Here is a 26095-nt window from a genome sequence, read left to right on the forward strand (position 1 = left end):
TCTGCTAGAGGATCACTGTTAGCCATAAACTGAATGTTTCTTCTGCATAGATGTCTTGTCTGTCCACTTACTTTGTATGAATTAATGATCTCAGCAGAAATTGACCTTGCAGTTCTGCAAGACTGGACATCAAGTATAACATCAGGTCTGAAGTCTGGTCTGTGCTCCTAAAAACAAGGTGACAAAACCTGCTTCAGTGCTTTATGCTTGTGTGCTCAAACAGGCTTTTGGACATTTGGAAGATGTTTCAAAACTCAAGGAGAGGAAGGTGGTTGGCTACAAGTGCAAATTTTGCGTGGAAGTCCATCCAACACTTAGAGCCATCTGTAATCACCTCCGCAAGCATGTCCAGTATGGGAATGTCTCTTCAGTGTCAGCCACTGTAAAGGTAAGAATTCCTTAAAGGTGACTGAAAGTGACTGAAACTACTTGCATTGTTTAAAATAAAGGCCTGGTTGATAACCTGTGGAGGGCTCTTTTGAAGTTGAATGGGTTTTGAACTGGGCATTCCAGTTCAGCATGATGTTTTAATCTAACACTAAGTTTCTGCCTTTGGTTCATTTCAAGATGTTTTAATTTTTTTTCACTCTCGATCCAGGGGTACGAAGACTCTTTAATTCTCATTTCTTCTCAGCCACAAAGGAGTTGGTGTCGTTGATGATCAAAAGACGGTTTATGAGTGGGAAACTTTCTCTCAGCTACTTTATGGGCTACATTTCTGCTTAGCTAAGCTTGAAAAGAGTTTTTTGTTTTCTCTTTTTCTATATGTATATGATTTTTATTTTAGGAGGAGGAAGTGTGCACATACAAATGTGTGAAGCTGCTTGTGGTGCACCTTTCCACATTGGAATTTGCATGCTGGCTCCAAACAAAGCATTCAGTGGCCAGCTGAGCCAGTGATCCCCTCCAGGTGATTAGGTGCAAACGTGTTGTTCCTTTCTCCCTGTGGAAAGAGGTGCCTCCTATGACATCTCCAAGGACAAGTGGTGTTCCAGAGTCTGATTTTCCAGGATATTTATTGGCAGGGGAAGTGAAAGTGAACCAAGGCTGTGGGAAAGTGAACCAAGCCTCTTGTCAGAGGCTCCTGCTGCCTGAATGACAGGCCTTTTTTGGTGACATCATCTGCTTTTTGTGATGAAGCCTTGTCCTCCACAGCCTAACTGTGCCCACCTAAGAGAGCTTTCACTGCCCTACCACAGACCTTTCCTTACCTTCTCACCTGGTACTCCTGACAGATTCAGATGCTTCCCTCCTAAGAGTCCTTTCCCTCTCCTCCTCACGTCTCAAGTGATGCTTGTGTAGGGTCAGTGCTTTCTTTTGAGTAAATAAAATCTTGCATCAGGGAACAAAAGCTGAAAGCCATGGCCTAAAGAATGTGCTGGAAATGCCTCTTACAGGGTATTTAAGTAGCTGCACAAATGCATGCTCTGGCTAAAAATGGGAAAGGAAGTTTATGAAAGAGAGTTAAAAAAAGGACTTTTTCTGTTTGCTCTATATTTTTAGAGGGTTCTAGGGTCTTAGTGTGCCAGCTTGTTTCTTGAGAGTTTGACACTGATGGACAAAGTCTACTGAAGAGTAGACAGCTGTATTAGTCTGCAGGGTAGCTAGAGTAAACTAAACTAAAATTAATTTATCTGTAACTTAGTGATTATTATCTGATCAAGTTTAGAAGATTTTCACTAAGACCATGGGAAGATAGGTTTCTTGGCTTTTTGCATGATCTGACACAAACTTGCTCAAGGAGTGAGATGTATTTTGTGTTGTTTTTTTTTTAACATATGCATGCATGTATATAATAGATGTAATTACATTTTTCTCTCCCAAGAAAAGGTTTTTTTTTTTTTTCAGAAAGCCATTGATGTGGAATTCGTGTAGGGATATGTTTAGAGAAATAATGCAGTGGTAAGCTTGGACATTCTGCTGAGCACAGGGAAAGACTGAGGGGGGCAGAAGGGGAGAGAGAATTGATGGCTTTTGGGGGGGATATGTGTTTTTTAGCAGGAAGCTGAAGATCCTTCAAACACAACTTTGATGGAGGGTTTTGAGGGAGCCAAAGACCCTGGCATTGAGGAATTTACAGAATATGGAGCATCCCTAGAAGATGAAGCCAGGCCTGGGGGCTTCCACTGCAGCCAGTGTGACCGGGTTTTGATGTCTATGCAGGGTCTGCGATCTCACGAGAGGAGTCACTTGGCTCTGGCCATGTTTGCCCGGGAAGACAAGTACAGCTGCCAGTATTGCTCCTTTGTCTCTGCTTTCAGGCACAAGTAAGTTGTGGCTTATTTTTGTTTTGTTTTTGGTTTTGTTTTTGTTTCTTTTTCCTAAAGAATCGCCAGCTAGCAGTGCTGGTTTGTGGGCTGACACTGAAGAAGAGCTCGCCTGACTTGATGCTCAGCCATGCTTTCCTGGTGGTGCTTACATATTTTCCACTCTGCAAAGTCTTTGGCCATTATGATTGGCTGTTTGTAAATGGTTGCACCTTTATGTGTTCTTTAATTCCTGTTAGCCCTCTTTTTTTGCATGTAGAGGAGAAGCATGCAAGCCAAAGAATAAGGATTATTTTAGTATGCAAAGAGTGCTGCCCACCATTTACACATCTTTGTCACATGCATGAGACGTAACAAGCCAAGAAGAGAAAAGTTAATCTTCCATATTTAAGAAACTTCTGCTGCATATAACTACCTTGTTTGTAATTACTACTTTTTTTGAGTTTTCATTTCTAAAGTTAAAACAGTGTCATAAATTTACCCTAAATCTGTTTTTTTTTCTTAATTATGGCATGCAATTTCAGTCCACAAATATTTCAAATTCATAACAATGTGCTGTATGAGTGACTCCCTCATCCTGCTTCCTTGTCTGACATATGATAATCATTAATAGTCACATTTCTTATAATTTGTTTCCCTGAGATTTGACTTAGCCTTAAGTTTCTTAGTTTTAAAAATTACTTTAAGAATAAAAATATATGTGTCCCCCCAAAAACGGGGTTTGTGATATATTTTCCATTGGTACCCTGGACCTGATTCACAGGTCTGTGTTTCCTCTTAATTTCTGGGGAGAGAGCTGCTTGTTCACTGTTTTAACAAAAGGAGGCAGATCCAGGTGCTCATTTGATGCAGCACTTAAATTTGGTGATGGTGTCACCGCTTCACAGTCAAATGCATGTGGAAGAGAAGACATTTTTTGGTTCCTTGTGTTAAAAACCAAAAGTTTCTGCAGGTGTCACAGCACTGCGGATGCCACAGTTGGAAAGGTCCATGGGACTGAGCAGCCAAGGGTAGGAGAGGGAGTTAGGGGAAGGATGATGTGCACAGCTGGGTGTATCCCACCCTGCTCAGGCAAGGCTGGCAAGTGAGGGGTGCCCCTGCAGGGCTTGCTGTTTGCCTGGTAAACTTGCTTCAACAATCAGACTTTTGTTGAGTTTGGTGCCTAGTCACTCTGTTTCCTACAGAGGGTAAGTCATGTCCCAGAAGTTGCAGGATGGGTAAGTCAAAAAGTGATGGATGGCAGGGAAGAACTCACCACCTAACTTGATAATAGGTGTGGTCTCTGTTGTTGAAGTTGTTTGCTTCTTTTATTTTTGTTTCTGATGCAATTCTTCCCCTGGGAGATTAAGTCGGTGAAGGAAACCAAGCCAAATGTTTAAACAGCCCAGTATTCTCCCATATCTGACCAAAACTTTAAAACCTCCTTTTGGAAGAGTGCAGCTGGCAAACTATGTGGTTGTGAATATAGTTTTAATTATTGCCATGTTGAATACCTTAAGGTATATATATTTATAATAGCTTAATATGTATTACATACCTCTTTGGCAGGCTGCTTTAATTGTTAAGTAATCTCATTCCCTGGAGGCTATTTAAAACAAGTTTTGTTCTCTGAAGTATGCACTGTGAGTGTTCAAAGCCTTACTCATTTAAGAGATGTTTTCCCCCACTTCTGTAGAAAAGCTGTGCATTTTGTCTTGTCCCAAACTCCATCCTGGATTTCTGCTAAGTTGTATTTGTATGAAGAGACCCTGAGAGGAGATACAAGTTAATATTTTTTTTTTTTTTTTTTTTTTTTTTTTTTTTTTTTTTTCCCTGTTATCAGATGTTTGAATACACAGGCTTCAGTGTTAGCTCTCGTAAACAGGGGTTTTCTGGATCAGGCTCTTGTCAGTGTGGGACTAAAGATCACATGAAGTGTTGTGTAGTGTGACAGAGCTGGAACAACTGCTATTTGAGCTACATGTTGATACTCTGTAAAAGAGCAGGACAATTTAGGACAAATAAAAAGAGCTACGCCTGAAATACACCTAGAACTGAGGTGGGGGTGGAGGGCAGTTTTGGCAAATTGCAACTCCTGCAGTGTCTCTGCCCCGTTGTTGTTCCATCACTGTGCATGAGTCAAGCTAAGACCAGATCACAAAGCATAAATGTGTCCAAAGTAGAGGCTGTACTAGAAATATTTACAGCTTGGGCTCAGACTACCTGCCTGCCACCCAGAGACAGTGAATTCATGTCTGTCAGCCACAGCATAGGAACTGCAGAGCTCTGCAGGATTCACTCAGTTACAATGAATTTGATCTTCTGTTAGAAAATGTGGGAAGCATCCTTTTTACTCCTCCAAACTTGACTGAGCTGTCACGACAGATTGTGTCGAGAGCAGTTTTTTGATCACTTCACAGTATTCAGGCTGTTGGTACTTCCATTTTCCCTGAAGAAAGTAGAGGCTGGTCTTTGCCACCCCTTCTTCTCCTGCTGAGCTTCATGTAGAATCTCCTACACTGCTGCTTCTGAAACTCTGCTGCCTTTTAATCCTGGAACTCATCAACTGTAGCCTGCTGGCACCCTCCCCAGAGCAGGATCTCTAATCTGCTTTTGCTGCTGTAACCAAAAGAAGGCTTCCTCAGTAAAGCTGGTCAACAAAAAAAGTTTTTTTATTTTTTACTCTTGATCAACAGGACAAGAGGGGACATATATATTTTCACAAAAATCTTTGGCAGGAGAAAAATTGTGACATGATAATTTAATAAGAAAATAATTTCTTGCCTGTTTCATATTTCTTCAGCTGGTCCTTTCAGTGTGGATCATGCATAACTTAATTTATACTAATCTTGCCCTATAAGTTTATTTAGGTGGCTTCTCTCTGTATATGCAGAATTGGTGTCAGCTCTGCTCCGTTCCTTGACACTAGATTTGACTTCGTTGTGCAAGCAGACCTGTTGAATTTGTTGAAGAGAGCGTGTGAGAAAGGGTCCTTACTTGCTCTGCTGTTGCTGTAAAGTGCTTTGCTTTGCCTCTGAAGGCACAGCTGAAACAACTGACCTCTTTCTGTCTCCCTTTTCCATCTCTCCTCAAGCCTGGACCGCCACATGCAGACCCACCACGGGCACCACAAGCCGTTCCGCTGCAAGCTCTGCCCCTTCAAGTCCTCCTACAACAGCTGCCTGAAAACCCATATCCTCAAGGCTCACGCTGGTAAGTCTTTCCCTTTAAGTCTTGCAGCTGAAATTGGCCCAGTGTGTTCTTGTGGCTGATCATAGATGCTGGGTTGAACCACTGCATCAGTTTTGTCACCAGAACTCGGTAAGATTTTTCCAAAGGCCATGTCTGTGGCTGGCCAGCTGATGGAATCTCTTGGGCTAAGTGGGAGTTTGGGTAATGGGAAGGGCAAGGATTTACAATGATGAGTACTTCAAGAACTTTTTTCTTCTCTTTCGTTTTATATGAATGGTATTTTTTCCTTATTTCTGCTTTTCTCCAATTGGATTTCATCGCTTACACCATAGATGCCATAATGAAATTAGCAGTGAGCATTGATCTGCTGTTTGCATTTATGTTGGTGCTTTAGGTGGTTTTTGGTAGAGTCTAATGCTGGCTTTCTTGTTAAATACAAATCCTGCAAACACTGGGAGTCAGGTCTGCGTGCAACAGACTGAGAATGTCAAAATTGCATTATCAGATGTGGAAATTTGTCTTGCAAATCTTTGTATTTCAGTATGGAATCCATACCAGCAAGCAAGCAAGACATGCTTCTGAGGAGCAGTAATTGGGAAGGTGATGTGTCACACAGAATAGGTCACCTGAAATTGTTACACCTTTGATTATTGAAAAGTGAGACTCAGGATTTCCTCATCTTTATTCCTTGGCCGTAGACTCTTGGCATCGTCACACATCCAGCATTGAAAGATTATCTTTTGGTTTGCAGTCCAAACATGCACTCTGGTGCAAATAATAGAAGAGTGACCAGTCTGAAAACCTGAAAACTAGCCCAGCTGTTTAAAAGTTGTGAGTAGAAACTCCTTGAACAGGAGTTTCTGATAAAAAAGACCCACAAGTATTTTCCTTTTTCTATTATTTGCTTACTCAAAGTCATATACTCTGGGGTGGAGGAGGAAAGTGGAAAAATGGGGAGAAAAGGCATAAGAAGTTTGGAGCTGTCTGCTGATACAAAAAAATATTATTGTTGCCATTGATCCAAAAGCATTTTTCATCTACAGAAATACAGACTGATGGTCTTGTGTACTTTGTTTCCTGGTTTTTTTTTTTGTTTGTTTGTTTGTTTTTTTTGTTTTGTTTTTTTTTTGATTTCACAGAGCTTTTGCCAGTTTCTGTACTTGGATGGATAAAATAGATTGGCTTAACTTTTGCCACCTTCCTTTTGTATGGGAGGACCATGGCATTCTGTCCTTTCCAGGAAATCCAACTGTATACAGCAGTTCCAGTTCACAGAATCCCACATCCTGTGTGGAGGAGCCATGGTTCTTTATTTTCACCAACCATTAAGTAATGTTTTCTTTATGCTATTACACAGCTGGGCTCCTTGCTTGAACCTGCCAGATTTTTAGACCCAAAGTTACCATGCAACAAATATTTACTTCACACTTCTCTTCATGTAATTCATTGATTTATTTATTAGGAATTCATGCTTCTGAGCTTTGTTTAGTGGACAGACGCCCCTTGAAGGGCCACGTTTTGCATTCTACAAGAACACAATTTCATGGTTGCCTAGATAGTGCTTGCACAGTGACCTGGGTAATAGGGTTTCCAAAGGCTTATAGATGTTTCTGCCTCAGTCCCATTTCTACCAAATGAATGGTCACATCACAGAAAAGTTGCTTGTATGTTTTTCAGTCAGAACTTTGCTTTGGTGTGCTTTGAGTCAGTCATTCAGAAATATGTATTATTGAACAAACATGTCTGACTGCCTCAGATTCCCCAGTTTTTCAATGACATGGTGGTTCTCTGAACCTCTCTTGTGTTACCATTTTTTTTTCAATTGTCAATTGTCTCATTATCCATTTATTTAGAATTTAAAACTTCAGTCCTCCTAAATTTTTCCTGAACTCTCCTGGAGATCTTTAAAAGTCCATAAAATCCTGGATCCTGAAGTGTTTTACTCAGTCTGCCTCTCTGCCTTATTTTCTGGGTATGGATTAAAATTCAGTGAACTACAAAATCCGTTCTTGTGTGACAGCTGGTACCAGTGTTTCTGGCATTTGTTTTTCATCCAGTGTTTGCCATCTCCTTTGGCATGGAGCTGAACAGTTTACAGTTACTCTAAACGGGCTCTCTTGTTTTCATCTGAACTTTTTCACCTGTTCTTTATCTCTTTTTCCTTTTTTTTTTTTTTTTGCTTGTGTTTTTGAGGAATCCTTGTTAACAATTTCTTAATCAGCAATTACTCTGGAAATGCAGAAAGGGGTGATTGTAAGATAAGAGCATTGATCCTGTTCACTTTCTGTGTAATCTAGTGCTTTGAGTACATATCAAGTGTTGAGACCCACTACATAAATGCTTACATTTATTTATTTGTTTGTGTGTTAATATGATCACTTGGTGAGATGCAAAACTAGCAGTCAAAAAAAGTGCAGAAGACTTCTGTTGGGCCAAACTGTAGCTTTTTCTTTGCAATCAGACACATCCTTTTCATATTTTGATGTCCATTGGAAATGAATAGTGGGCATATTTATTAGTGTGTCTAGGCTGCTTGGTATGTAATCATCCTATATTTGCTTTAATGTCTTGTGGTGCATTTAAGTTAACAGTTGGTTGGTGCATGTTGTCATCCAGGAATCTCTTACACTGACAAAGCCATGAAGGTCTATATTCTGTATCCCACTGGTATCTTGTAACCTTGCAATATCTTTTGTCCTTACATTATTGTGTTCCATTGAGTAACTCGTTGTGTGTGCCACTCAAGAAATGTTGTGTTTCTGTTTGTAAAAATGAAAAGTGAAACTCCTGTAATGCACAGGTGGGGAATGTCACTTGAAAAAACAAGCAGGGCGGTTTTTTGTTTCACCACTTCAGACTCTTCAAGTGATCTGTTCTTTTTCAGATGCACCAAGAAAGGGCTTTCTCAGAGTTTGTATTTTGTCCTGATGATTAGCATGGTTTTTCTGGAAGACAGGGGTGGGAGTTTTGTGGAGGATGTTTGCTAATAATTTCAGGTGTGCTTAGTCTGAATGGCTGCAAACGTGTGTGTTTTTATATTCTCTTTTGGTTCGCTTATTTCTGGTGTGGGAAACAGTGCTGCTTGAGAACCTTCTTTGCTGGATTTGTCAAGAGGTGGAAAACATTTTCTGCTTCATCCATTACCAAAACTTTCGTTCTTCTGTTGCTGTTCATGAGTATTTCACTCCTGTATTAGTTTTGGCACTTTATGTACAGCTCATATGTGGCCAGTGTTACTCTTGTACATGGAAGTGGCACTTCCAAAACAATAATTTGGCACCTGTATATAATATCACATTGTTTGTCTTGGGATGGTTTCACTTTGTGTTCCAATTGCCTCCATGCCTCCCCGCAAAACAAATCTTGTATTAGGATTTGTTTCCCCTTGTTTGCTGTCTCTATGGCTTGGAATGTATTCAAAATTAAATCCACTACTGTGCATTACTTCTTTCACTTCTTTTAGTGGTGTCTCATAACACACTTCCACACCCTTTTTTACTTGGCATTGCCATGTGTCACCAGCCTTGACTTGGTTGCCACTTCTTTGAAGATTGATGCTGCCTAATGGCAGGATTTTCATAAAGAAAACTGTAACCTTTCCCAAATGTAATTACGCCACACACCTTTTTTTTAACATTTTTTTTTCTTTTTTTCTGTTCGTGGAGGGCCTTTGTTAGAGTTTTGTAGTGTCCTTCTTGCTTCATTAATAATGACGCTGGATGTGCTGCATGCAGAAACAAACGACTTCACCATCTCTAGTTGCTGTGGTCCCAAACAAATTTGGGAGTGCTTCAGTTAAGTTACTCCATTTTCATCCCAGAGTCTGTTTTCTTCCCATACCATGCAACACAGGCATGCTGAAAGTCTGGTCTCTGTTTTTCTTGACATCAGCCGCTGTACAAGGATCTGCAGTTGCCAGAAAGTGATACTTTGGTCCAAAGCAGGTGTCTACACCCACAGACTCCAGGCTGCTCCAGCAAGGAGACATGCATAGCTTGTGTCCTTTGGGATCAGTCTTTTCGCTGAAGAGTCCGTGGGAATTTTACTGCCAAGTTCAGTAAGAGAAGTGTGAGGGCCCCATTTTGTTTATTTTGTGAGCTGATGACTTGCCTGTATTTCGCTCACCCAGGTGAACATGCCTACAAATGTTCCTCCTGCTCATTTTCCACCATGACAATCAGCCAGCTGAAAGAGCACTCCTTGAAAGTGCATGGGAAAGCACTGACACTACCAAGACCCCGCATTGTCAACCTTGCAGCCTCACACGCCCACCACACCTCCAAGAACCACACTCCTGCTGAAGAAGTGGAGGACTCTAATGGTAAGAGGTGCCTCAGAGCAAAGAATTTAATTGTCTAAGGTGCCGCTTAATATTTTTATTGCAAACCAAATTGCAGCAGGCAGCTTTGCACCAAAAGCGTCTTCATTTGGTCATTAAGAGGAAACCAGAAGTTGCATCCAAACCAGGAGTAAACGTGGTGTTGTAGGAAGTGATCTGCTTTAGGTCGTCACCAGCTCATACTACAATTATTTGTTCCCTCACTGCTCCAGCTGACTTTGGAACATGTCACTGCTGGCTTTGCTGGCAGAGATTTACCTTGCAGAAGATATTTCAGACTCATAATATCCATTCGTAGCCAGTGGGAAAGGGATCTTCAAATTCCATCCATGCTCCTGATTTTCTTTTATATTCATAGAATCATATAGTGGTTTGGGTTGGAAGGGGCACCTTGATGATCATCTCCTTTCACCCCTCTGCCATGGGTAGGAACACCTTCCACTATCCCAGGTTGCTCCAAGCCCCATCCAGCCTCACCTTGGACTCTTCAAGGGTTGGGGCAGCCGCAGCTTCTCTGGGAAACCTCTGCCAGGGCCTCGCCATCCTCACAGGGACCAATTTTTTCCTAATATCTAATCTCATGAGTAGAGCACTTTCATGAAAGCACATGCTAAAGTTTAAAATGCGAACCAGTGTTAGTAGGAAGAGTAATTATTGTTGTTGTCTGTTCTGTAGAGGACATCAAAAGTACCTTCAGATACTCAGCTGCAGGGAGGAGAACCTAAGCACTGTTTCCTTTTCAGTGCTTCTTTTGAAAGCTGCTATTCCCCTTGTGCTGGAGGGGTGTGTAGAAGATGCTTGGAAAGCAGCAGAGGGAGGGACACTGTTTAGAAGAGGTGGTGTTGGGGTATCACAGCAAGCTTTAAGGCTTTTTAAGTAGTAGCATATGAGGCATCTTTTGGTGTCACCTCCTACCAGTTAAGAGAAGAGCTCTTCTTTGGAAAAAGGAAACCCCAACCTTAATTCCTGAATGAGTTTCATTGACGTGGAAGGAGAATATTTGCAGATGTTCAGAGAACTGGAATATATGAGAGGTGTTTTAGAAGAGTGGAAAATACTTGTTTTTTTTTTTTTTTTCCTAAAAGCTTGAGTGGTTCTAGCTGCTAAACAGCAGGAATTTTGTTGTTTGCCATTTTGCTTGGGATACTGGTGAGCTAAGGATGGGAGGTAGATATTATCAGTAATCATTTTGTAGCATTTTTGGTCTCCTGTTTTCCTTTCTTTCTCACCAGAAAAGCAAAAAAAAAAAAAAAAAGTGAAATCAGAGTGAAAGAAAAGAAGTTCAGAAAACGGCTGAAAGGAATTGAAAGAAGTAATAATCAGCATAGAAGTACCTTATTGAAGGGGAAAAAAAGAAAGGCAAAATATTTTTGTGATTTAGCAAGTCACTTTTTGGTTAACAAGAGATTTTGGCCAGCTGCTCCCAGACAACCTATTTGTCAATGGGTTGTCAGGAACAGTGCAACTACTGAGTTTTTTTGCTGGATTAGTTTAAGCTAATCCAGCAAGTTGAGTACATCTTAAGATGTGTTCTGCTGCTTTATTTTTTGCTGCTTTTAAAATAAAATGTTCCATTACTGACTTAAGAAGTGGAGAATAATTTTCAGTGGCTGTCCTAGCCTTTTCTGTGTGTTAGCAGTCTTTTGTAATTGGTGTGTGGACAATACTCAGTTTGGGAAGGATGGCTCAGTTTTTTTTTTTTTTTTTTTTATTTTGCTTATCCCAGGAGCTCAGACTCTTGATTAGTGGAGTTAAAATTCAGGATACCTGCTGTATCCTGTAGAGGATAATTCTGCAGCCTTTAAGAATTCTTCTGAGAAATAGTTAAAACGATGACTCTGTTAACAACAGCATTTTATTGGGTTGACTTTGTTACCTAGACCTGTATTACAGCCTGAGACCAAGGCCAAACTTGTCCCAATTAGCTAGATCATCTTTAAATGGGGTTAATGGTTAAGTCACTTTGACAATAATAGAAGCCACCCACTGGGGAGCTCATCAGACAAGTACAGGTGTTACAATAATAGTGTTAGCATTTTCAGTATTGCTTGAGGAAGGAATAACCTGCTTTAAGTAGTTTTTTCACATTATGCAGTTGGCTGCAGGTCAGGTTAATGGTGGCTGCTCTTAGGGCATCACATGTTTTTGGGTTTTTAGAAGGAAATAAATAATTGACTCTGTGGCCCAGGCCTGTGAGTCACAGGCGGTGTGCAAGACTAGATGAAATACTGGTCCCAATAATAGGAAATGCAGGCACTGTTTTGTCCAGCTGGAGTATTATGAAGGGCTCACGTGGTGTAGAGGAGCTGGATTTTTTTGTCTTGTTGGTGTGTATGAATACCCTGCAGTGTGAACCGTGATCAAAGCTAATTCACCAGGGATGCAGCAGTGAACCTGGGCTGGGGTGAAAGGCAGACAAAAGGCTGCATCCCATTGTTAATGAACTTGTTTTGTGGGTTGATAGGTGTGGAGCAGGCTTGTGTAATTGAAGTGGTTGCAGAAAGGAGCTGTTCCTGCCTGTGAATGAATGCTCTGGTTGGAGTAGCAGGGTGGTTTGGGGAGATCTGGGGAGCTGGCAGGACTCGTCAATTGTTGAGCTCCTTAAAAATGTGGAAGAGGGAGAAGGGTACTGAATTGTAATAGCAAAGTGCATTAATAGAGCTGCTCTGCAACAGCAACCCAGTGGAACTTGTGTGATGCTTCTTTTCCCTGCAAAAATTGTTCCCTGATGGCCCTTCCTTTTGTTCTTTTAGATCCATCTATTCATTAAAAGAGGTGAATGTATTCAGATTTCTGTGGCTCATCTCCTTCAGTTCTGAGTTGGTAGCAGCAGACCTAATCTGGAGTCCTCAGCTGCACATCCCAGAGGTGTTTTGGGGTGCCTGATAGACTTTTCATGGAACTGAAGCTAAAGTGGAGTAGGTGCTGAACGTTTTGGATAGACCCATCCTTGCCAACTGTAATTCTGGTGACAGCTGTCATTAGAAAGCATAACAACCTCTTTAGTCCAATTAATAACAATCATTCAAAGTGTGTGTGCTTCTCTCAGGGCAGTAGTGTAAGAAGGTGATGGTGTCTCTCTTGATGAGTCAGCAGAGAAGGCTTTTTTTATAGACTCATAATTCAAAGATCCTGCCTTTCTTATTCTATTCCTCTTTGCCTGCTGGGCAATATTTTATATATAAAAAACTTGTTTTCACTGTATCCTCTTCTAAACAGAAGTAAAGCACTATGTGGGTTTTTTTGGGGGCATGTGGAATTATGATAGTTTGGTTTGTGGGTGTTCTTCTTAAAACAGTCGCCAAAAAAACCCCAGAAAATATTGGTCATAAGTGCTATTTTTCTGGTTCTCATAGTATAGGGGCACTGAATGGTTTGTAGTGTCCAGCTCTGCTTGACACAATGAGGTTGCCATTGCGGTAAAATGTTCTTTGGCTCTCCTGATAGTTCACAGGTATTTTTTGTCTTGCAAGAAGGAAGTGGTGGGGGTTTGCTATATATTTGCATGAGTGTTTGGCTTGCTTGTTTGAATTTACTTATTTTCAATTTATACTAAAATGTTCCTTAACAGTTCTGAGAATTTGAGCAGCAAAATTTAATTGTAAATGGAAATACTACAAACTGCTAGGAGGGCTGGATGAATCTCCTCACAAGATCTACTTCCATGTTCTTTCAGCCTTTGTGAGAGTAAGAGCTTGCATTCATGTTAATCTCTGTCCAGAATGGGTTTTTGGGTTTTTTGTTTTTTTTTTTTATGGTGGTGTGTCATACTCTGGGGCCCTGTGTGTCACAGGTAAGTGTTCCCAGCTCTGTTCCTGTTGAGGGCAAGGCAATGGAATCCATAAATCTGCATTTCCAAGGCACCATGTGGGAAAGCTCCCATCTCTTTCCATAAGAAAGAGCTGCAAAGACTCAAAAGCAGAGACCCAAAAATTGTGTGGCTGAACGTGAGAAAACACGAACAGCAGCAGGAGCTGTGTGCAGAGGGATCATCAGCTGCGGGCAAAGCACATGGCCACAAACACTGCCTGTGTGAGTGGTGTTGTAAAAGTGTGTTTGTGGTTGGGGGGTGTGGAGGTGGTGATCTGCCCTCCTCTCACAAACTGCAGAGACACACGAGCTCAGCCCCTTGTCATAAAGCCTGTAAAGCAGAGTGACTTAACAGTCTGATGGACAGTTTCACGTTGTGCCTTCAAACACAGCAAAGGCTTCTTGAGACCACGTGAAATACCTGTCCTAAATTGCCCTGGCTGCTATTACTGGTTTTTGGAGTCACCCTTTGTTTTTTGAAAATAACCCCTTTGGCCTAACCATGTTGTAGAGCAAAGCACTGCTCTTTATTCATATGGCTGGCAGATTTGGAGCATCATAAATTTCCTTCTGTCATGATTGCGTGTAGTAATTCAAAATTACATCTTTTTAAAATTTTAGTGTTTAAGAATATTGAATTGTCAAAATAAAGCAGCGAAGTGCCAGGCTAAACAGGACCTGGATGTGGTTTCTAATGTCTCCTCAGTCATGCTGCTGTGGTATAAGACCATTTCTTTTTACTGGTTACCAGTTACCAGTTCTTGATCTTTTGAAAGTAGCACACTATTTGTGTTCCCTTGAAGCTCAATAATTATGCTTTTCACTGTTATGCAAACCAAACAGCATTTATCATTAATACCAACACACATCACAAAACACAGGTCAGAACTAGAAGATTTCTTGGGTCTCCCAGTACATAGTATGTCAACATCTTAATTAAATTAATCAATTGCAGCAGGAAATGCATTGAAAACTGCTAAGTGAAACATCCAGTGCCCTGTTCCAGTTTTTTTTTTCCTGAACTTTAGCCTTTGCCAGTGGAAAATAACTTAGCCTCATCTAGAGACTGAAATATAAATACATCTGCTAGCTTTGCCAGAGCCAGGCTGGGCACAAAACTGCTTGACTAAGTGTTGTTTCTTGGACTGTTGTTCCAGAACTGTAAATCCCTTCCCATTTCAGTACACTTTTTCAAGTAGATAGTGCATAATCAGACTGTAATGTCTTCTTCTGTGGTGCCTTACAGATGAACTTGTGAAGGTGCAGACGGCCTTTGGCAGGTTTTGCTAAAGCAATCTAATGTAATACCAGAATGAGGGGAGAACTATGGGCAGCAAGGCACCATTTCAAGAAAATCCGCAAATCTGGTGCCAGTGGGTCATGATTCTGCCTTCCACCTTTCAGAGGAGAGGCAGGCTTTCCATGTGGCCAGACATACTACCCTGATTTTTGGGTTCTCCCGTTTTTTGTTGTTGTTGAGTCTATTAAATCCCTATAATGAATTGTGGCTGACTTGCTTATTTTTGTTCATGTGCACTGATACTCTTGATAAGGGATATTTTTCTAACCTTGCAATCAGGGCAGAAAGTTCCTAAGATGGTCCCTTCCCCTTTGGTGCTGTTTCTCTGTTATTGTTGCTTGTGTGTCTTTGTGTTTTATGGCTGCTGCTGTCTGGGGAAAATCACAGTGGTCAGTCCTCACAGCCAGAAGACTTGGTATTAGAGCAGAATGTGTTTAGTTCTGGGTTTGAGGTTTTTTTGGCAGGAGGACTTGGACAAAGACTCTTTTGAAGTTTCAGGCCCTTTCTGTTTCACTGCAGTTTGGCTGGAAGGGCAGAGAGCCAGTAGTGACTACAGGGCAAATTCAGGCAGAGCTTCAACAGCTAATTGCTTTAATTGCCAGGTGAGTTGGAAGGATTGCATTCATGTTAAGGATGCAAGATGGTGATCTGCATACTGCAGTACAGAAGATGTTTTTGCTTTTGGAGTTGGGCTGCAAAGAGCTGCCTGCTTGTTCTGCTCATTTCCCTGCTTTTGTGCCCCACAGGAGTGATGCTTCATGCTCATTCTCAAGTATCAGATTAATCTGTGTTACCTGCAGGCTGCTTTTTTAATTTTCCCCAGCTGTGTTCCTTCTTTCTCTAACCTAGAGCAAGTTCCTGCTTTCCCCTCAGCCTTTGCCTGTCTCTTCTTCCCACAGTGGCCACGCTGCCTCACAGTGCTTTTAAAACTCTGTGGTAATTGCTTGGTGTATGTTACTCCTTGTGGTCAGTGTTAAGCTAAATATCAGATGCTGGATCAGATAGGACTTTTCTCCTCCATCAGATTGGCAGGGACTGGTGGAACAAGCACAGGGCTTGTTCACCTCCACTTTTACTGAACAAATTCCTCACTGTTCCAAGGTCCTGAGGCGCTGGGGGAATGACCTTGTTCTCTGAAGCTCTCTTCCACTGGGGTATAGTTGTTTGTCTTCTGGCCTTTTCCTGCAGCATGTTGAGAACTGTTTTGTGGCTGGTGGAACAGAGGGAGATGTCATTGGCTGTGCTGGGGGGAGTGTCAGCTTGCTGTTCATTGTGCTTTTTTTTTCTGGTGCTGTTTTTTGTGCTTGAGCTGAATGGGCAAAGGCAAAGCTGAGATGGAGCGGGGCGCAGACTGGAGCTCATGCAGCTGGAGAAGGTTGGTGTCAGCCTTGTGTGGAGTTGGCCACCCCGCTGTGACGGGATTGCTGTGGCCCTGAAAGGCTTGCCTAGGGTTGGGAGAAGACAGAATGTTTGGGTGGGTCAAGAAATTACTGAAGGAAGAAGCATCTGATGCAGAAAGAAGTTACCTGATAGCACCCACAGTGAAAGAAAGAAGAATTTCCTGACTCCTGTTGTGGGTTGTTGTTTGGTTTTGTTTTTTTTTTTTTTTTTTTTCCCTTGAGGTTTTTGCTTTCTTTTGTCTGTGGTTTTCATGTTCAGGATAGAAGACAAAGTGGTAGATGCTGATCTTTTGTGTGTCTGGGGAATTTGTGATCTCTCAGCACAGACTGAAAAGGATGCTGTTGGCATGAAAGGGGATACAGGGTGTGACTTGACCAAGGGATGTGCAAGAGGGCATTTCTGCAGAGTATCATACCCACATATCTTCTCTGTCCGCCTCACTGATGTTCTCCCTGTCACCTGAGACTCCAGTTTATCCCATTGATTTAAAACATGCTGGAGGGATTTGGTGCTTGGCAGAGAGGTAAAACTTCTTTGCTCATTTTAGCTCTGTTGAAATGGATGTGTGTTATCATCATAGTTGACAGCCCAAGATTTGACATTTAAGTAGCTGGTTTTATTTCTTCTTTAAGGAACATGGTTGCTACAAGTGCTTGAAAACACTGCCCGGAGTGTTCTGAGCTCAGAGCTGGTGATAGAGATGAGGACTTTCTGTTGGCAATAAAAATAACGTCAAGGTGTGTGCTTGGAGGTCTCCAGAACAAATGACACAAGTTCAGGTTCCTGAGCTCTGTGGTTAGAATGAATCCTTGGTACCCACATTCTTCCACTGTAATTTTAGGGCCAGTTTTAAAGCAGAATGCCAATAAGTATTGCTTGATAAATTGATTTTTTTCCCCCTCTTAATTTCAAGCCTTAGAGGAGAGTGAGCATTTAGGTGACAGAAACACGTGTGTTTGTGGCACTGTATTTGTATTAATACAAATATGTAGAGGGTCATATAAGGAAGGAAATGTGAAAATTACCTGATGAATTGCCCTTAAAAATGAGAAGGAAATCATGGAACACAATAGCATGAGGATCAAATGGCTACTGATGAAAAAGAAAAAAGTTGATTGGTAGGTTATTGTCTTGAGTGAAGAATCAATTGAAGTAGAACTTCATAAATTCCAAAAAGAGCTTGTTACCAGTAAGTACTTTTAGCAGATTGGTTAAATCAGTGTCTTGCTAGAGCTATTTTCAGTTCTCTTTGTGTTCCCCTCTTCTGTAAATGCACTTCCCTTTATGAAGTTTGAGTTTAACAGAAGAAGGAATAGCTAGACAAACTTTTTATTTTATGCATTTTATGGAAATAAGTAAGGTCATGGAGATCCCAGTGTTTGACATGTAGCAGAAATCTTGGTTTTAAGTGCAATCCTGTATTTAGGCAATGGAATTTACTTCTGTTTACAGTGAGAGGGTTGTGTGCAGCCTAAATGTGACCAGTAAGTGGCCAAGTCACCTGAAGAGCAGAAAAGTTAAATTGAGTTGAGGCCAGGAAAGAAATATGGTTGTGGAGAAAAGAGATGAAAACAAGTGATAACTAGAAGTTATGGTGAAGCATTTCCTGAGCACTGAACTGATCCTTCCAAATCACAGTATCAGCAGAGCAGGGTGATGCCTGCCTTGAAAGCTCATGCAAATGGGAATTTCTGGTGGTGTGGGATACTCTAAAACAGAGGGGCATGGGGATCTCCTGGACTGATCTTTTCCTTCTTACAGAAATACTGTGGTACAACTTACTTCATCAATTATATTACTTCTCCATAGATCTTAATTAGTTCCTGCTGCTTTCAAATGCATCATCTTTTACAGAATTTTGTACAGGCACTCTTGATCTCAGCTGTGAAACTCCAAAATTCTTGTACAGGCAGCAGGGTGAGAGTCTCTCTGTGGAAGTGATTCAGATAATAAAAATTATTTATTATTTTCTTCTTAATAGGTGAAATTTATGTCCCTTGGAAGTTACTTGGCTATTAGCACAAGAAGCTGCATGGCCTCTGTGCTGTCTCATTCCTGATCAGAGCTATGGGACACAACTTCAGAGGAAATTCAGAGTTATAGAGAAATATGGGTATAGCTTCTCTCACCTTTTCTGAATAACCAAGGTTGCGTGGTTCATGTGCCTTTCTCTTTGCTCTCTTCTGATTCTTAGAAATACATGTAATATCCTTCTCACAAAAGCTGGTCTGTCATGATCCAAGAAGTGGTCTTTAGAGATAAAGCTGAAATAAATTCCACCAACAAGCTTTGGTTTTGTTTTGTTTTGTTTGGGGTTTTTCTTCAGTTGGTTGTTGTTTTTGTTGCTTTGGTTTGGGCTTGTTGTTGTTTTTTGTGGGGTAGTAGTGGTGTATAAATCCTTAAATGGTGATTTTATTCCAGGACTTTATTTTCTTTGTAATTACTCTTTGCTTTTTATTTTGGGAGTGTGCAAGTGACGGCACAAAACTTGTTTCTGTTATTTCTCACTCATAACATTCTGGCAATGTAAAGGTTCTTAAGCAGAAATCAGAATTTAGGTAGAGGACTAGGCTCACACTCTGATTTTAAATATGCAGTGAACAAGACTTGCACTGTCTGGTTCCCTGAGCTTCTTCATGAATGTTTAGTTGCATCTCTCTGAGTCTATTCTCTCTTCCCCTCCCCTCAGCTTAATTTATTGCCAGAACATTTCACCCTCCCACATACTCTTCCTCCCAGGTCAGTGCTGTGTGGCATAAAGTGAACAAATGTGTGCAGTCTTCACAATCTTTGTATGGCACCCTGCTTCGCCACCTTCCCACTTTTCAAGCTGTTGCCATTCATGGCTATGTGCAATCCTGCCACTCAGTCAGCTGGTGATTTTGAGTCCCGTTGAATTTTGGAAGGGATTGTGTTCCTAAATCTCCTAAATTCCACCCTTACGCTTATCTTAAGCATTTTAAAATAGCAATTTGCCTTATGTTGTTTGTTGGTGTTCTTTCGTGCAGCATTGCACCTTTACTTGGTTTTACAAATTTTTATCCAGAGGAGACTGCTGCTTTTCTGACATCCTTGGGGTTTTTTTTCTGTCATTCTTTGTAGAAATTTTCTTTTTATGGATGAATTCAGATAAAATTAAATAGCATTCCAAATATTTTCCTCTTAGTCTCTCTAGAACATTTCCTTGCAGATCCAGAATGTCCTATATTAATATTTAATTTCCTTTTTTCCCCTCACAGAGCGTTACTAAGCACTTTCTTTTATTTATACATTCCCTTTGGGATTTTTCCTTATCTCATGAGCCAACCATCTCTGTCCCCAGTTTCACTGTTCTTACAAACACTGGTCTCTTTTGACTGGTTGATGTTTCTATGTGATATACCAGGAGAGCCTGATGTCTTCACTTTTATCTCCCAGTGACTCCTCCTGGTCGTTGAGCTATTAAATTATTAAAATTCCGTAAAGTCAATAATGTCACTTTCCAGTGCACTCCAACAGCTGCTTTTCCTGAGCAATGTTCCTCCCTCCACCCCTATCCATCACTGTGCAGGCATGAAAGTGTTTATATTACATATGTCTGGTTCTGTCCACCCTATAAGGATAAATCAATGCTTTAATTTTCCCTCGTAATAAGTCCTTTTCCCTCGTTTCTCAGCTGTTGCTCATTGTCTCTTACTTAGATGTGTCTGGGTGAATTTCTGGCCTCTAGTTTTTGTGTTTAGGAGTCTTGTGGAAGTGTTTTGCTGTTGCATAGGATGTTCATTCATACCTCTGAAAAGACATAAAAACAACTGAAACATCACTGAATTTCTGTGTGAATTTATGTTTTCAGTTTGGGATCAGAAACTGCATTTTTTTCGCCTGGAAGTGATCCCAAAGTTTTGTTTTCGTTTAGGTATCTCAAACATGTTATATGCTGCACAGGATCCAATGAAACTTTGGATTTTCATTTTGCTTCAGTAGTGGGTTTTCATTGTATATTTTCTTTGTACATTTTTTCCCCAGTGTGTGACCCCGGGGTATGCAGGGAATCAAGCTGAATTTTCATGACTGTATTGCCTTGCTCTTTTGGCTGAGGTGGGAACTTCCAGATTTGTTGGCAGACTCATTTGTCCCAGTCTTTGGGACTGTACTCTGGATGAAGTTTTTGGGGTGACAGCATTCCTGACCAGGGATTTTAGTGTTTTAGGCATTCTGGAAATGCCCCTGGAGGGACAGGACACAGTGAGACTTGCTTGTGTGTTCTTACCAGAATGCAGCAGTAATTTAGATACAGCTGTGTTGATAAATCACCACATGGTCAATCATTTCTCCTGCCTTCCTGTCAACTTCTGGAATTTTGGGTATAAAAACGCTCTTCTATACTAAGGAAAGGCAATGCCTTTTAGATCCATAGGTGCTGGCAGGGGTTACATTATTTGTTGGCTTTGTTATTTGTCCTGTGCAGGTAATTTGTAGGTAGGTGCCATATGTAAAATCTCAAAATTGCGATTCCCATCATTGCCGCTGTTCTTTCCATTTTTAACTGCAGCAATCACTGTTAATTTTTGCCTCTTGACATGACTGTAGGTGTCCTTAATTTTATCACAGATGGTCCTCTGCTGTTATCTTGTTTCTGGAGTTGCGCTGTGAAGTCCTTCCATTCATTTTGAATAAAATTGGTCTTCACAAAGGAGTCTCAGTGTTTTGGGTGTGGGCTTTTTTTGTTTGTTTGATTGTTTCAAATGAGTCAGGGCTAAGTGCTCCATTTTCTTGCCTTTCACTGCATATATGAATGTGCTTTATTTTCTTGTGCTGCCTCAAGGCTGTTGAGTGGGGGAAAAAAAAGTGCCCTTTTTTCCTTAAAATGTAAATGGCACTTCCTGGTGTTTAATTTTTCTTAATTTCTCTTCCATTCATTTTTATTTGTTGCTGTTGTGTTGTACATGTAATTAATACAAATTTTCTTACATCTTCCTTTTGTTTATTTTAAATGTTTTCTGCTTTCTGATTTTGTCGGCTTTTAGGGCCCTTTTTGCTTGTTTCAGACTTGGATGGTTAAACCCTCTTCCTGCTCTAGGCCAAGATTGTTAACACTTTATCAGAGTGCACCCAGCCCTTTGTGCCTGGGGGTGCAGGAAAAAGAAGAGGTGGAACTTGAATTGTGTACAGCCTGACTCAGTTTTTGGGTCAGTTCTGAAGGAAAAGCTCTGCTCCTTTCCTCCTTCATCCTCCAGCCTGGCATCCCATTGTTGGGGCAACACCTCCAAAATGTGTCTGGAACATCAGCCCACTCTTCCAGCAGGAGCAGAGCAAGGAAAAATGCAGTTTTTAAAGCAGTGCTGTTGCTCTGTGACTCTGGATATGCATGCCCTGACCCTTCTTTAAGACACCGCATTAGTAAAAAATGAATTAAAAAAAAATATATCCAAAAGCTCACCCCCATCCACTGTTTCTCATTTGCTGGCAGTTTGCTCTGTGCTGTGTGCCAGAATGCATCTTTGGAGGCAGGCTCAGGTCATTTGCTGTCATTCCACTGCCTCTGCTGGTTTTGGAGTGGGCACGATGAAGGTGGGGCTCGCTGAACCCAGTGGAAAACTTCCCGTGCCTTCAGTCAACTCTGAGCTCTGTCCAGGGTGTTCCTGATGGAGCTGGGCTGCACCTTCATGCCAGGAGAGCTGTCTGGCAAGCTGGTTCGCAGACACCAACAGAAGCCCTATGCACATGTGTTAATCCTGAATGTTTTCCTTCAGGAAGTGCTAAATCTTGCGCTGCAGCAAGTTTGCAGCAAGTGTAATGAAAGACTTGGCAAGGGGAAAAGGCAAGGAGTACACTAGGCCGTGCATGCTGCCATTGTTCAAGGGTACAACTCACTGGGAAAACTCTTCAGATGGCTTTTTAAAATTTCTTTAAATGTCATAACACTTTTGAGTGAAATAAAGCAATATACTGAAAAACTGTGAGGTGACCAGTGTGAAAGGTAGAATTTTTTTCTGGCTATTCATGATGACAGGGAAAGCTACTTGATGTGCTTTTTTTCGTGTGTGTGTGTGTGTGTGTGTGTGTGTGTGTGTGTGAATGGACATGGAACTATCTGCTCCTGCAGTTTTCACAAACCAGATTCCACAGGCCTGTGTAAATAACCAATGGAAAGTCCAAAAGCTGGAATAATAGACACCAGATGATAGGAGGAGTAAAAACATCTGAAGTACAGTAGATCTTGCAGACAACAGCAGAACTTCCTTCTACTGAAAAGAATGGTTTTTAGACCTGTAGCTTTCTTAGCCATGGATATCTCTGGGACTTTGGCCAGGAACATTGGTGATGTGGTGGAAATTTTTAATCTTTTCTTCCTGAGGAAGGGAACAAGTGAGCCACAAAGTAGACTTCAATACCCTAAGAGTAATTTGACTAGTACACATTAAAAAAAAAAAATAAAAAAAAAACAGTTTCAAATGCTATGAACTTTCTTTATAGGCTGCCTTATCCTTGCCAGGAGATCTGTCTAGCGGTGTTTTGAGCTTTTAGAATCACTGAACCTGGTAGCCCAGCGAAGTGAGTCAGCAAATCCCATCTGAGCTCTCAAGGTTCTCTTCCAAGGGAGAGTGAACACACAGTTGCTGCCTTTGAAAGACAAGAGACTTCTGCAGAGGCTTCACAGTTCCTCAGGGCTGTCCTGTGCCACAGTAAAGGATGTGGGGAGCCTGCTTTGAACACAAGGGAAGGAAAGCCTTGACATTTAAACAGGTGGAGCTCGCTGTGAGCCCTCCTGGTGGGCAAACGTGCTGTGGAAGTGGTGGAAGCAAGGGGTGATAAACGCTGCGTTGTAATCCAGCCTCACTCAGCTCATGGGGCTTGGATAAGAAAAACAAAACCAAATTTCATTCATTTTACCAGAATCTTTCATGTAGCTGCCTTTCTTTTTGCCATGTACACCTGGTGGTGAAGCCAGGGAAGCATGGAGACATTTACTTGCTGTTTCTGTTTTATTTCGGGGTTTGGTTTGGTTTGTTTTTTTAATTTTCATTATTTTGTTGCTCATTTATTGGGCATGTATAACCCCCACCTGTGGTAGTGGGAAAAGAAAGCAAGTATTTTGCTCTTTTGAAGACAGGTGGAGAAGTCCCCACACTTAGTGTTGTATAGGCCTGTTTGCCTTTTGTTCCCCTATACTAATTGGTTGGAATGGATGGTGTTAAGTTCCCACAAATGTGTGTCTGTTAGGGAATTCTTATATATCTAGCCTTGGGGAATTCAGCTTTGGAAAATGAAGTACACATCAAAGCAGGAGGTGGCCGGTACAGTTTGTGTCCTGACTTCCCTCCCACCTCCCCCCTCCCCTCGCTTTTCTTCCCCCTTCTAGAAAGCTTAGGAAAAGAGCCTTTTGTCTTCTATTCAGGAAAATTGCACTGAAATTCATCTGTGCTTTATTCATCTGCTTTGATTTGTGCCATTCATGGGCAGCTGTGGGTTATGTAGAACAAAGCAGATGAATTCCTAACCTCCACATTCAAGCAGTGTGTTGGGAAAGGTTCAACACCACCCTCCCTCCCCCCACACTCCTTTTTTGGGGTATCCAACCAACATATTACAGCTTTCAGTTTCAGTACTGAGACAGCTCTGGACTCTGTTCCTCCACATGCCATTAAAATGGTGTGGCAGAGTTCTGCTGGCTTGTAGAAGGAATGTGTCTTTAGAGATCTCTTTTCTCAGTGTGGCCAAGCAGCAGTTTGAAAGTTTGCTTTACTGGATTTTATTATTAAACATCTTTTTTTCCAGTGATGCTTTAATTTCTAACAGCATCAGCCTAAGTAGGGAAGAGTATCCATTTATTTTTTCTTCTTTTTTTTTCTTTTTTTTTCCATATAGATAGATTATTTACATGTACCCCATGCCAGATCTTCACCTTGTGTGAACTGGCATATGATATTTGAGAGGATCTGGTCTGATTTATGTGCCAAATACATAAAACATTTGGCAATGTGATTAACAGGCTTTGCCTTCAAAAATTAGATGTCTTAAAATCAGGCTTCTTTTTAGACTACTTTAATTTAAATGTGTCACTCATTTTCTTCCTGAATCAGATCTAAAAAGAGTAATTCATATTTCTCACTTTATAAATTGTAGAATACACGTTAAATTAGATTAAGAAGTGCTTCACCTCTTAATCCCTTCAGAAAGCAGGATTAGTTTCATAACCAACAGCTTGATCAATCCCCTCCAAAAGCTGGTAGGTTCTGGAGCAGGCATCATCAGACCTTTTTTAGATTTGTTGATCCACCTGGAATAACAACTCTGCTCTGTTTCCCTGCAGACTCTTCATACTCGGAGCCTCCTGATGTTCAGCAGCAGTTGAACCATTACCAGTCTGCAGCTTTAGCCAGGAATAACAACAACATCAGCCCAATCCCACTTTCTGGGAGTGCTGCAGGAGTGGAAAAAGCGGAAGCCATCCTTAACTGTGAATTTTGTGAATTCTCTTCGGGTTACATTCAGAGCATCCGGCGCCACTACCGTGACAAGCACGGAGGGAAGAAGCTCTTCAAGTGCAAAGATTGTTCCTTTTATACAGGCTTCAAGTAAGTACCATGCAAAACAGATGAACTGAACACGTAAGGGGCTTTTTTTTTCAGCGCTTGAAAAGGCTTCTGAGGTCTTTGATGGCTCACAGGAACATGGCCACTGCTGACCAGGGAGAGCAGTGTAGGAAATGCCATGCCAGATCACAGCAGCATCCATGTAATCCATTTTCTTCTCTCCTACAACAGCCGGTACCATCTGCTGCAGACAACAAGTTGCAGTAGGTTTCAGAATCATGGAATTGTTTAGGATGGAAACGACCCTTACGATCATTGAGTTAATCATTAACCCAGCAGTGCCAAGCCCAACATTAAATCTTAGTGACACATCTGCACATCTTCTAAATCCCTCCAGGGGTGGTGACTCAGCCACTTCTCTGGGCAGCCTTTCCCCGTGCCTGACAACCCTTTCTGGGAAGAAATTTTTCCTTAAATCCAATCCTAATTTCCTCTGGTGCAACTTGAGGCCAACAGGTTCACAACATCCCAGTGGTCCACTTGGCACGATCCTTTTTGCAAAAGTCATAAACTCTCCATTTTTCCCCAAGTTCCAGACACATCTCTCTACGGGCACATAGAGTCAATCTGCTCTTGCACCATTAGGATTTTCTCCTTGGAGAACATCCAGTGTTCTGGATTCCTTTGTCCTCCAGGATGCCCTGCCAGGGAACTTTCTCAACCAGACCCTTAACCATGCCAAAGTCTGCCCTCTGGTAGTCCAGTGTGGCAGTTCTGCTGCACCTCTCTTTACTTCTCTGAGATTCTCTGAGAATCAAAAACTATCATTTCATAATCCCTTTGTCCTTAAGTGTGAAAATTTTCTCTGCAGAAATAATGTAATTTCCACATGCAACCAGCATGAAATGTGGGACAATCAAGTGTCCAGCGGTGACTGGGGAATTTATTTCACCTTACTGAAGAAACCCTTCTCATGTAATTTTATTTTCCCCACAGTCTTTCTAGGTTAAATGATAGAAAGATGCTATTCTCTAGCATATCAGATAGCATACAGAGACATTTCAGAAAATCCAATTATTTAAATTTAAAGGTTTGGTGCCTTGTGTGTTTGTTTGTGTGTGTGTGTCTGTCTGTGTTTTTAGCTTCTCTTCTGTAAGAAAAGAGAAAGAGGCACCTGTGCAGTTCACCATTTCCTCCTGATGTGCTGGGCCCTCAAGCATAACACCCTGAGCTGACTTTTGAGGCCTTAAACTTGTTAAGAGTGACAGTAAACAGTAGGACTGGATCAAGG

At 41.4% G+C, this 26095-nt stretch overlaps 1 protein-coding gene across 8 annotated transcripts in view; it reads left to right on the plus strand.

Annotated features, from left to right (window-relative positions):
- The window catches only part of ZNF462 (zinc finger protein 462), a 90353-nt gene that overhangs the window by 46793 nt on the left and 17465 nt on the right, over positions 1-26095 (plus strand). For 6 of the 8 annotated variants that reach the window (XM_068177609.1, XM_068177605.1, XM_068177612.1 and 3 more), the window contains exons 4-8: positions 224-388; positions 1999-2267; positions 5341-5459; positions 9568-9759; positions 24582-24846. In XM_068177609.1, coding sequence (XP_068033710.1) covers positions 224-388; positions 1999-2267; positions 5341-5459; positions 9568-9759; positions 24582-24846 — 1010 coding nt within the window. The remainder of the gene's footprint in view (positions 1-223; positions 389-1998; positions 2268-5340; positions 5460-9567; positions 9760-24581; positions 24847-26095) is intronic. The other 2 variants (XM_068177610.1, XM_068177611.1) reach the window with 2 other exon arrangements.

The sequence above is a fragment of the Anomalospiza imberbis genome, chromosome Z (genome assembly GCF_031753505.1).
Source record: "Anomalospiza imberbis isolate Cuckoo-Finch-1a 21T00152 chromosome Z, ASM3175350v1, whole genome shotgun sequence".
Classification (NCBI taxonomy): Eukaryota; Metazoa; Chordata; class Aves; order Passeriformes; family Viduidae; genus Anomalospiza; species Anomalospiza imberbis.